The sequence below is a fragment of the Salmo salar genome, chromosome 03, assembly GCF_965601325.2.
Source record: "Salmo salar chromosome 03, fSalSal1, whole genome shotgun sequence".
NCBI lineage: Eukaryota > Metazoa > Chordata > Actinopteri > Salmoniformes > Salmonidae > Salmo > Salmo salar.
Window position 1 is genome coordinate 12,928,936 of NC_138293.1, and position 13,584 is coordinate 12,942,519.

Consider the following 13,584-nt stretch of genomic DNA (forward strand, 5'->3'; position numbering starts at 1 on the left):
GAACAGGAGGAGGAGAATTGACATGATGAGGGGACAGGGAAAGAACACGGAGAATCATCAGAACCAGTAGAACAACCAGAGCCATACCCTTCCTCGATTTGAGCCAACTGTGGAGGCTTGCGTCAATGGTGAGTCAATAATATTTCTTGTTGACACTGGGGCTGCTATGTCTGCCATTAATTGAAAGGCTATGAAAAAGCCTCCCATGTCTAGTGAAACAGTCAAAACTGTTGGGGCTTCAGGCCTCAGATTCAGAGAACATGTAGCTATGCTTCTGTCTGTCTACTTTTGTGAGGAAAAATGTCAACACCAATTTCTCTACTCTAATCACTGCCTGGTCAATCTAACGGGCAGGGACCACTTGTGCAAATTAGGTTTTAATGTAATGTGTGTCCCCTCACGGCTCACTGTTATACATGAGGAGGAGAGGGAGCAATTGATGCTGATGTCTGAGTTTTGTGACTGGTATTATTCATGGGACGTTGATAATGAGGTGCCCAGTATTGCTCGTGTTTTCTTAATGGCTAAAACCCATTGGGGCCACGAGGGAAGTTTCATGTCTGAAGCAGACTTACATTGCACCTACCATTTTTCACCATTGACAAGAGACCTGAGATATGATAACAAATGGCTTTTAGAAAGTGTAGCATCAGAATCAGTACAGTGTGAGGGTCTGTATTTTAGCAGTGATTTCTGTGCTCCAGGGGTTCATTTAACCCCTGCACAGCAATAGCTCTACATGTTTGAGGATATCGCACCACACGTGTCCCTGGCAAAATCAGACAGAGTTGAGTGGGCGGATACTGGGGTTTGGATGAAGGGACTGGTGAATGCTTGTGGTTACTGCTACAGATACCAGGTGCCCCTCCAGAGCACAGTATCCAGTCAGTAAAGAAGCTGTTGCTGGTATTACTCCGGTACATGCTTCATTGCTAGAGTACAGAGCGTTAGTCCTGTTTCCAGAGTCACCTTGATACCCCTGTCTTGTCAGTAAGGAAAGCCTCAGGGGATTGTCGTTTAGTTCAAGATTAAGGCCAGTTTAAGAATGCTGTCTTTGCCCCTGTGGTTCCCAATCCAACTACGTTATCTGCAGTCCCAGCCACTGCTAATTGGTTTTCTGTTATTGATTTGGCTAATGCATTCCCGTTGCACCAGAGTCACAGTTCTGGTTTGCTTTCACGTTCCTCGGAAAGAAGTTCACTGAGACCCCTGCAATCTTTTCAGCTGCATTGGCACAACATTTGGAGGGTTTTATAGTACGTTGATGACTTGTTACTGTACTCTTCAGGCATGTGAAACTAACACTCAAGCACCTTTGATCTTTCTGGCAGAGACCACAAAGTATCAATAAAAACTAAAGTAAAAACTGTAAAGTATTTTAGGACATGATACCACACCAATGGCAGACAGCTGGGGTCCAGAGAGAGTACAGGCTAATATCTCTGTCCCACAGCCGGTTACCAAACCACCCATGATGTCACTGACTGGTATGACAGTGTACTGTAGGGCGTGGCTGCCTGACTAGGCCAAGGTTGTCCAGCCTCTCTCAGATCTCATTTATGGTCACAAGATGGATATGAATCATAAAATAAAATGAATGACTGACTGTCCTGACAAAACTGAAACAACTCATGACTACTTCTCCATGTCTCGGTCTCCCTGTGCACATTCTGAACCCTTTCAATCTGTTTGTGTGTGAGAAGAATGGTTTTATGTCTCCTGTGTTGACTCAGGCTCAATCCAGCAACACTGTTGCTGAACATGGACGGAGAACCCCACGACTGCACACCTCTGATTGACATGGTATCAAAACCAAGGTCAGATTTCACCCTGTGGAAACAGCGTGGGTTCCTTATGTCCTCTGGGGAAACAATTTCTCAATTTAAACTTGTTGATAACCTCTTGAAAGCTATTCTTCTCCCTTCTGAAATAGCTGTATGTAAATGTTCGGCTCATACTAACTATTTTGCTCCTGTCTCCAAGGGCAACACAGTTGCTGATTTGGCAGCAAAGCAGTAGATGTGTTACAGATGGTTTCACTTCCTGTTAACTTTTTCTCAACTACTTATATATCTGACTTACAATCCTCTGTAGGTCCACCTGAATCAAGGAAGTGGAAATGACTTCGTACATACGATCAGGTGTAGAAACTCTAGCTGGGCCCTGCTGGGTTACCAGTCCTAACACGTTCTAACACGTTACCAGTCCTAACACATTGTCACATGGTAGAGCCCATGTGTCAAAGGGGAGGGTAGTTGATTTTGTAAATACATTTTGGTTTGCACCTGGGTTTTCTGTGTTTGCTGAACAATTTTGTGCAAAATGTGTGATTTGTATGACTAACAACATGGGAAGAGGGATTCCCATGCCCATGTCGGCTCATCCGAACCCTGAAGGGCCCTACTGGCTCCTCACGAGATTCTGACAGGTAGAAAAATGAAAATGATCAAATTCCCCTTTCCCAGAGAACAAGTTGACACTGATGGGCTGTGACGATGACATGGTCAGTTATTGTACTGCTCTTAATGTTCTGAAGGCTATTTTCCCCAGGGTGAAAGCGGCTCAGCCCCAGCCTCTGGTGGGGATCCTGCACAAACTGCAACCAGGTGACTGGGTGGTGGTGAAAGACCTGAGACGAAGGCATTGGAACCAGCAGAGGTGGACTGGTCCATACCAGGTGATGCTGATTACCCCCACTGCTGTTCGCGTAGCTGAGAGGTCTACTTGGATCCACGCCAGCCACTGCAGGAAGGTGCCATACTGCCCACCAGACCCTGAGGATGGAGGACCCAGGACACTGGAAGTCACTGACCAAATGGCCATGGGAGGACCGTGAGGAGACACCCCTCATCTTGGTGGGCGCCTTGGGGTGACCTGCCTGATCGCTGCGGCCGTGCTGACACCGATGATGGCAGGACTCCCTCCCACCTTGGGTGAAGACTAGAGAGAAGAGGGCGATGCGGCCCATCCACCATCCCCATGACTAGGGAAGGAACTTGTTCTTCCAGACATTGAATCAGACTGCACAGATAATTCTACAATCTGTTATGTCTGTGGGCATGTTCAGAGAGATGACTGTCCTATCTGTTGTGATGAGGCCTGTGTTTAGACACTGATTCTCCTGTAACTTAGGGAGTGTTTCTCATTTCTGTTTCTTATTTCTGTATTTTCCTCAACAATGTATTATTCTGTGTGATTAAACATGTGCAAGTATGTCTTGAGGAATAAAGGTTGTAAACTCAGTTTCCCAACGGAGGAAGCTTACATAGAATTAAGGTACTCGACATTGAAGGAATTTGATTCAATTTTTATTTTATTTTTATAATTCATATACTCTGCAACAAATGTTAGTAAGATATCATGTTACTGTTCTGATGTCTCAGGAAGAGACTCCGTCCCTTGAAAGGGTAATGTGGAGGATAATCAGAATTAGCTCGGTAACATAGATAATTAAGATGTCTTATCTGCATAACATGCTTATGTGATTAAACTGTTGAACTCTTGTTATTAGAATGTATCCCTTCAGACTCTGGTGTTTGCAGTTGCACTTCCTCCCTCATATGGGCCTCAGTCACCTGGGGCCCAGAGAGGGGTGAAGTCAGGCTTGTCTATAACGTCCCTGTTGCTATGCAGAATATCAGAAAGAGAAGAGGACAGGAGGGAACATTGTCTTCATATGTGAATATGTGTCTTTACCTACTGCAAACCATGTGAAGGGATGGCGTGATTAACCAATTAGTTGTCTCCACAATGTCTGTGCCCAGTCACTCCCTCCTTTCGACCATGGGGGAGATAAGGTCTGAGACAAGATGTGTGGGGTAGTGTCTGGAACCATTGTACATCATCTAGAGAAGCTTAACCAAGTAAAATTCTCTCCCCCTCCTTCTCTCCCCCTCCTTCTCTCACTTGCTGACCCTCAACACGGGGGGCCCCACGCTGGTGCGTACTTAGCCTTTACTCCATGTTCACCCAAGTTAAGGGATCGTTTGCTGTGGCTCTGGACACTAACACTTGAAGAGGCGGTGACACCTCAGCGGTGAACGATATCAGCAGAATACATTAGCAGCTTTTTTTATGTAACTGTAAGCTCCCTGCTAGACCATTACCTTATGTGTCCCTTGCTGTTTCCTGGCATCTAGGCATTTTAGCAGCTCTTCAATAAGGACTTGTCCTTAATTTTTTTTAAACAAGGCTGTTTATGTTTTGAAGATGTGATAGAATGAGATGAGTGGTGGTGGTGAGACGTGTTTTGATTAAAATGATTCATTAATTAAAGGAACATGTAAAAGGGTGTGAAGGAAGCGGAGTGAAGCAGAACTGATCCAAATCTAAGCCCATTGGAGTACTTTCCCCAATATTTATTTATGATGATTTTCACTGATCTCGTCCCTTTGATTAAATTCAGACTAAGACGGTCTAGCAGCGATTGGATACCCCATGGAGAGAGAGTTGGTAGGTAGACTATTGCTGCAGATCAAAGAACAGCTATGTGTCTAGTTCTCGATACAATTCTAATCTCCCTCGAAAAGAAAAACAACACAAAGATGTAGGGTGTGTGTTGCTGTGTGAATCCCTATGGGCAGGTTTGTGATACGGGCGAACATTCTCAGACAGCATAACACAAGACAATTACTTTGTGTTCTAGATAATGAATTACATAGGATGCTATTAGGCCTAGGGAGGATGCAAAAAATAAATACAAAGATTTGATTTGGCTATGAGACAAGCCAAGGAGTGCTTCTGTCTCCTAGTTTTCTGATCTGCCGTTTGATTTTCATAAGCATTATCTCATACCATTATCTGGTTAGTCTTATTGTATTCATAAGCATTATCTCATACCATTATCTGGTTAGTCTTATTGTATTCATAAGCATTATCTCATACCATTATCTGGTTAGTCTTATTGTATTCATAAGCATTATCTCATACCATTATCTGGTTAGTCTTATTGTATTCATAAGCATTATCTCATTCCATTATCTGGTTAGTCTTATTGTATTCATAAGCATTATCTCATTCCATTATCTGGTTAGTCTTATTGTATTCATAAGCATTATCTCATACCATTATCTGGTTAGTCTTATTGTATTCATAAGCATTATCTCATACCATTATCTGGTTAGTCTTATTGTATTCATAAGCATTATCTCATTCCATTATCTGGTTAGTCTTATTGTATTCATAAGCATTATCTCATACCATTATCTGGTTAGTCTTATTGTATTCATAAGCATTATCTCATACCATTATCTGGTTAGTCTTATTGTATTCATAAGCATTATCTCATACCATTATCTGGTTAGTCTTATTGCGGTCAGAAATCAATGATAACTATTGAAATAACTATTCCTTCTATCAATGTAAAATGGTAAAACATCTATTTCATATACAGATCTCTTTCATATGCAGTCTGAGTGTTTGGGATAGGTGACATTTTGTCAAGCTGTACCTTCTGTCTAATAAATGTGAGAGTCTACTACTTAAGATAGCTCTCTCAAGGGGCAGTGTAAAGCCGTCACTCTGCCATCTCCCTTCCTCTTAACCCTTCCTCAGGGACGTTCTGCTGTCTTCCTCTGAGCTCTAAAGCATTTATCTAACCCCCCACACACACACACACACACACACACACACACACACACACACACACACACACACACACACACACACACACACACACACACACACACACACACACACACACACACACACACACACACACACACACACACACACACACACACACACACACACACACACACACACACACACACACACACACACACACACACACACACACACCTTTATCTAACACCACACACACCGACAAGCGTATGGGCACGCACAGACACACACAACCGTACGGGTATACACACACACTCTGAGGCCTTCCGAGCACCAAGCACAGGCACCTGACAGGATTGCCCAGGTCCGGTCCTGGCCGTTCTGCCGCCATAGGCGAAACATACCAATGAGGTCTACTGATGGTGAAATTGTACGACAAGAAATCCTTGTTAGTTAATTGCTGTAGTTATCATTTGTTTCTACAACGATCACTCTGTAGACCTACTTCTGAATACTAAGTTGCTATTATGACTTCTGTGTCCTGTCATAATACTACAATATGATAACCTATTATCATAGTAGCAAATCTAACTATACTGAACAAAAATATAAACACTACATGTAAAATATTGGTCCCAGGTTTCATGAGCTTCATGAGGTTTCATTTTATTTCAATAAAAGATACCCGAAATGTTGCATACGAACAAAAAGCTTATTTCTCTCAAAAATGAATTTACATCCCTGTTAGTGAGCATTTCTCCTTTGCCAAGATAATCCATCCATCTGACAGGTGTCGCATATCAAGAAGCTGATTAAACAGCACGATCATTACACAGGTGCACCTTGTGCTGGGGACAATAAAAGGCCACTCTAAAATGTGTGCAATTTTGTCACACAACACAATGCCACAGATGTCTCAAGTTTTGAGGGAGTGTGCAATTGGCATGCTGACTGCAGGAATGTCCACCAGAGCTGTTGCCAGAGAATTGAATGTTAATTTCTCTACCATAAGCATTGTTTTAGAGAATTTGGCAGCACGTTTACCAGTCTCACAACAGCAGACCACATGTAATCACGCCAGTCCTGAGACCATCCACCCAGACAGCTGATGAAACTGAGGAGTACTTCTGTCTGTAATAAAGCCCTTTTCTAGGGAAAAACGTATTCTGATTGGCTGGGCCTGGCTTCCCAGTGGGTGGGCCTATGCCCTCCCAAGCCCACCCATGGCTGCGCCCCTGCTGAGTCATGTGAAATCCATAGATTAGGGCCTTAGGAATTTATTTCAATTAACTTATTTCCTTATATGAACTGTAACTCAGTAAAATCTTAGAAATTGTTGCATGTTGCATTTATATTTTTGTTCAGTATATTTAGGATATTATGGGATATCAAGCACAACAGGGAGCAGAACTACTTGAGAGCCAGGAGGTAGTTTATCATAGTTAATATGAATATTTGACAACAGTACTCACACCATAAGCATTCCAATACATCATAGTCCCAGGGAGCTTCAAGAAGCATGAACTCAGTGCTCTTAATTTGTTTCAATCTGTCTAATGCTTACATTGTTTGTTGGTAGTCTTTTATCTGCTAAACTAAAGGGTCACTTTGGTTGTGCAGCGCTATATCGTATTATTGTATATTGCTTGGATATAGTACTCAGATTACTGTTTAACAAGTGGGAAAACAGTGGGTTAAGTACAATAAGCTCATATATGGATCATGGGTTAGTATAAGCATGACACCTCAATACCTCATGGGAATGTAGTTGTGACATCATTAAATCAAATCAAATCAAAGAGGCTCTGTAAACCGAAACAAACGGATCAATACATGCATGGTCATAAATAACTACATAGTTAAAATGATGGTGCTTTTACACTTGAAGCTTATTTCCATGTGCCTTTTTTTTGCTATTGTTAATTTGAATGCCGTGTTTTGAATGTAAAAAGACGCGTGTCAATTCATTCATACTGTCTAACATGATTAAAAAATAATTCATTATAATTCATTAATAATATGTTGATTAATGTGCACTGACACCGTCAAATATATACAGAAACTAAGGCCGGGATTCAATGCAACGCGAGTTATAGCACGGTGCCCTATACAGCCGACAATGCACCTTTTAAATGTTTTTTCCCTGTTGTTCACATTTTCCCTGACGTACCATCGCCATCATAGTAAACACTGGGCATGCCTGCTCAATGGCAAATTACCTTTAAGTCTGTTATAGTGTGCTGTGCTAAACGTGCTTTGCATTACATCCTGGCCTAAATAAACTTAAAGGGGAAGTACAAAAACTACAGCATCTTTTGGTATTTTTTTTATTAGTCCAATGTTGATACAGTCCCAAAATGGCTGGAGACACTTTTCTCCTTAAAATTCCAATATCTTGACAACTTGACTACTGGCATGCAAAACATTTTGGGACTGTATCAACAGTGGACTAATTAAACAAAATACCACAAAATATAGTTTGAGTGCAATTCCCCTTTATAAGCCAAGGAAGAAAAGTTTTGCCCATATCCAGTTCAAAAGCAACCCTATTTTTTTTTCAAAGTGTGCATAGATAATGAGAGTAAACATTACATAATTTATGACAGTCAATATTAACGACAACAAACATTCAACAGATGAGTATAGTAACAATTCATGATTGACATATTATTCTACAAATGAATAAATAGACAGTACTTATGATAACATGGAGTATACCGCATACTAAGAACAGAGGTGAACTTTGCAGAGCGTGCCTAAACAGTTCAATTTGCCCCACACCCCAAAAGGTGAAAACAATGACCCCATGGAGTGTCTTTAAAACCCCTAAATTCCTACATTGAGTATATCATCTGGAAAGACCAGATTGTGAAAGAGAGAGATAGATTTGAAGACATCAGTATCAATTGAACAGCAGATACAGTATGGGGTGATACGTTCTGAAATTATACTGATTCCTACCCCACCCACCCCCCATGCTTTACACAATGCAATGTGAACCGTAGGACGTAAAACATAAATATGGCATTAAAGGGATAGTTAATGTTTTTGGTATTGTAGCAATGCTAGTGGAAACCGATTGTATCAGTTAGCGGTGCAAAAAAAATGAACTATCCCTTTTACCAACCCCAGCACAACAGTATAGGCAGGTTGTGTGTAAGTATGGATCAGAAAGGCGTCTCTGTCTTGGTGTGCTCCCCAAGACATGTGCTGCTTCCCAGACTCTCCCTGCTGTCACCAGCCTTAGGGACGTACCCCAGGGGATCTGAACGGATGATATACCTGTATGATAGGATGGAGAACTTCTTAATCAATCTATTGTTGACGTGAAATGATGAACTCTCCTCTGCGACTCTAAATGGTTTGATCTTTTCAATTACTAACAAAGACACTGTGTGCTCAAACATAGGGTATTAAGTCACAAAATAATATGTGAATGTAAGTATGGAGTAGTACTGTGGAGTAGTAATGTGGAGTAGTAATGTGGAGTAGTAATGAGGAATAGAAATGCGGAGTAATATGGAGTAGTACTATGGAGTAGTTATATGGATTAGTAGTATTGTGGAGTAGGAATATGGAGTAGTAATATGGAGTACTAATATAGTGTAATATGGAGTAGTACTATGGAGTAGTACTATGGATTAGTAATATGGAGTACTACGGAGTAGTGATACGGAGTACTATGGAGTAGTAACATGGAGGAGTAATATGGAGTAGTAATATGGAGTAATATGGTGTAGTAATATGGAGTAGTAATATGGAGTAGTACTATGAAGTACTACTATGGAGTAAAAATACAGAATAATAATACGGAGTAGTATTATGGAGAAGTACTATGGAGTGATAACATGGAGTAATAACATGGAGTAGTAATATGGAGTAGTAATACGGAGTAATAATAAGGAGTAATAATATGATGTAATATGGTGTAGTAATATGGAGTAGTAATATTGCGTAATATGGAGTAGTAATATGTAGTAATAACATGGAGTAGTAATATGGTGTAATATGGTGTAGTAATATGGAGTAGTAATATGTAGTAATATGGAGTAGTAATATTGCGTAATATAGAGTAGTAAAATGAAGTAGTAATATGGAGTAATAACATGTAGTAGTAATATGGTGTAATAGCATGGAGTAGTAATATTGCGTAATATGGAGTAGTAACATGGAGTAATATGGATTAGTAATATGGAGTATTATGGAGTAGTAATATGGAGTGGTAATATGGAGTGGTATGGAGTAGTAATATGGAGTGGTAATAGTGGGTAATACAGAGTAAAATTGAATAACATGGAGTAGTAATAAGGAGTAATATGGAGCAGTACTATGGAGTAATATGGAGTGGTAATAAGGATTATTATGGAGTAGTAATATGGAGTAGTAATATGGAGTGGTAATCTGGAATAAAATGGAGTAGTAATATGGAGTAATATGGAGTAGTAATATGGAGTAGTACTATGGAGTAATATGGAGTGGTAATAAGGATTATTATGGAGTAGTAATATGGAGTGGTAATCTGGAATAATATGGAGTAGTAATATGGATTAATATGGAGTAGTAATATGGAGTAGAACTATGGAGTAATATGAAGTAGTATTATGGAGTAATATGGAGTAGTAATATGGCGTAGTAATATGGAGTAGTACTATGGAGTAGTAATATGGAGTAGTAATATGGAGTAGTTATATGGAGTAGTTATATGGAGTGGTAATATGGAGTAATATGGAGTGGTAATATTGGGTAATACAGAGTAAAATGGAGTAGTAATAAGCAGTAATATGGTGTAGTAATATGGAGTAATATGGAGCAGTACTATGGAGTAATACGGAGTAGTAATATGGAGCAGTACTATGGAGTAATATGGAGTAATATGGAGGAGTAATATGGAGTAGTAATATGGAGTAATAATATGGAGTAGTAATATGGAGGAGTAATATGGAGGAGTAATATGGAGCAGTACTATGGAGTAATAATCTGGAGTAGTAATATGGAGTAATAATATGGAGTAATATGGAGTAGTAATATGGAGTAATAATACGGAGTAATAATACGGAGTAGTAATATGGAGTAATAATATGGAGTAGTAATATGTAGTAATATGGAGGAGTAATATGGAGGAGTAATATGGAGTAATAATATGGAGTAGTAATATGGAGGAGTAATATGGAGTAGTAATATGGAGTAATAATATGGAGTAGTAATATGGAGTAATAATATGGAGTAGTAATATGGAGTAGTAATATGGAGTAATAATCTGGAGTAGTAATATGGAGTAATAATATGGAGTAATATGGAGTAGTAATATGGAGTAATAATACGGAGTAATAATACGGAGTAGTAATATGGAGTAATAATATGGAGTAGTAATATGGAGTAATAATATTGAGTAGTAATATGGAGTAATAATATGGAGTAGTAATATGGAGTAATAATATGGAGTAGTAATATGGAGTAATAATATGGAGTAGTAATATGGAGTAATAATATGGAGTAGTAATATGGAGTAATATGGAGTAGTAATATGGAGGAGTAATATGGAGTAGTAATATGGAGTAATAATACGGAGTAGTGATACGGAGTACTATGGAGTAGTAACATGGAGGAGTAATATGGAGTAGTAATATGGAGTAATATGGTGTAGTAATATGGAGTAGTAATATGGAGTAGTAATATGGAGTAGTACTATGAAGTACTACTATGGAGTAAAAATACAGAATAATAATACGGAGTAGTATTATGGAGAAGTACTATGGAGTGATAACATGGAGTAATAACATGGAGTAGTAATATGGAGTAGTAATACGGAGTAATAATAAGGAGTAATAATATGATGTAATATGGTGTAGTAATATGGAGTAGTAATATTGCGTAATATGGAGTAGTAATATGTAGTAATAACATGGAGTAGTAATATGGTGTAATATGGTGTAGTAATATGGAGTAGTAATATGTAGTAATATGGAGTAGTAATATTGCGTAATATGGAGTAGTAATATGTAGTAATAACATGGAGTAGTAATATGGTGTAATATGGTGTAGTAATATGGAGTAGTAATATGTAGTAATATGGAGTAGTAATATTGCGTAATATAGAGTAGTAAAATGAAGTAGTAATATGGAGTAATAACATGTAGTAGTAATATGGTGTAATATCATGGAGTAGTAATATTGCGTAATATGGAGTAGTAACATGGACTAGTAATATGGAGTAATAATATGGAGGAGTAATATGGAGTAATAATATGGAGTAATAATATGGAGTAGTAATATGGAGTAATAATATGGAGTAATAATATGGAGTAGTAATATGGAGTAATATGGAGTAATAATATGGAGTAGTAATATGGAGTAATAATATGGAGGAGTAATATGGAGTAGTAATATGGAGTAATAATATGGAGTAGTAATATGGAGTAATAATATGGAGTAGTAATATGGAGTAATATGGAGTAATAATATGGAGTAGTAATATGGAGTAGTAATATGGTGTAGTAATATGGAGGAGTAATATGGAGTAGTAATATGGAGTAATAATATGGAGTAATAATATGGAGTAGTAATATGGAGTAATAACATGGAGTAGTAATATGGAGTAATAATATGGAGGAGTAATATGGAGGAGTAATATGGAGGAGTAATATGGAGGAGTAATATGGAGTAGTAATATGGAGTAGTAATATGGAGTAATAATATGGAGTAGTAATATGGAGTAATAATATGGAGTAGTAATATGGAGTAGTAATATGGAGTAGTAATATGGAGTAATAATATGGAGTAGTAATATGGAGTAATAATATGGAGTAGTAATATGGAGTAGTAATATGGAGTAGTAATATGTAGTAATATGGAGTAGTAATATGGAGTAATAATATGGAGTAATAATATGGAGTAGTAATACGGAGGAGTAATACGGAGAAGTAATATGGAGTAATAATATGGAGTAGTAATATGGAGTAATAATATGGAGTAGTAATATGGAGTAGTAATATGGAGTAGTAATATGGAGTAATAATATGGAGTAGTAATATGGAGTAGTAATATGGAGTAATATGGAGTAGTAATATGGAGTAGTAATGTGGAGTAATATGGAGTAATATGGAGTAGTAATATGGAGTAGTATTATGGAGTAGTAATATGGAGTAATAATATGGAGTAGTAATATGGAGTAGTAATATGGAGTAGTAATATGGAGTAATATGGAGTAATATGGAGTAGTAATATGGAGTAGTAATATGGAGTAGTATTATGGAGGAGTAATATGGAGTAATAATATGGAGTAGTAATATGGAGTAGTAATATGGAGTAGTAATATGGAGTAATATGGAGTAGTAATATGGAGTAGTAATATGGAGTAGTATTATGGAGGAGTAATATGGAGTAATATGGAGTAATAATATGGAGTAATAATATGGAGTAGTAATATGGAGTAATATGGAGTAGTAATATGGAGTAGTAATATGGAGTAATAATATGGAGTAGTAATATGGAGTAATATGGAGTAATATGGAGTAGTAATATGGAGTAGTAATATGGAGTAATATGGAGTAGTATTATGGAGTAGTAATATGGAGTAGTAATATGGAGTAATATGGAGTAGTAATATGGAGTAATAATATGGAGTAGTAATATTGAGTAGTAATATGGAGTAATATGGAGTAGTAATATGGAGTAGTAATATGGAGTAGTATTATGGAGGAGTAATATGGAGTAATAATATGGAGTAGTAATATGGAGTAGTAATATGGAGTAATATGGAGTAGTAATATGGAGTAGTAATATGGAGTAGTATTATGGAGGAGTAATATGGAGTAATATGGAGTAATAATATGGAGTAATAATATGGAGTAATAATATGGAGTAGTAATATGGAGTAGTAATATGGAGTAATAATATGGAGTAGTAATATGGAGTAATATGGAGTAATATGGAGTAGTAATATGGAGTAGTAATATGGAGTAATATGGAGTAGTATTATGGAGTAGTAATATGGAGTAGTAATATGGAGTAATATGGAGTAAT

The 13,584-nt window shown here is 38.0% G+C and overlaps 1 protein-coding gene across 1 annotated transcript in view; it reads right to left on the reverse strand.

Moving 5' to 3' along the window:
- Positions 1 to 6,212: 6,212 nt before the first annotated feature.
- LOC106598568 (potassium channel subfamily T member 2) overlaps positions 6,213 to 13,584 on the reverse strand; it is a 64,237-nt gene continuing 56,865 nt past the window's right edge. The window contains exon 30 of the mRNA XM_014189602.3: positions 6,213 to 8,844. Within this exon, the coding sequence (XP_014045077.1) occupies positions 8,730 to 8,844 (115 nt within the window). The 3' untranslated portion in view covers positions 6,213 to 8,729. The remainder of the gene's footprint in view (positions 8,845 to 13,584) is intronic.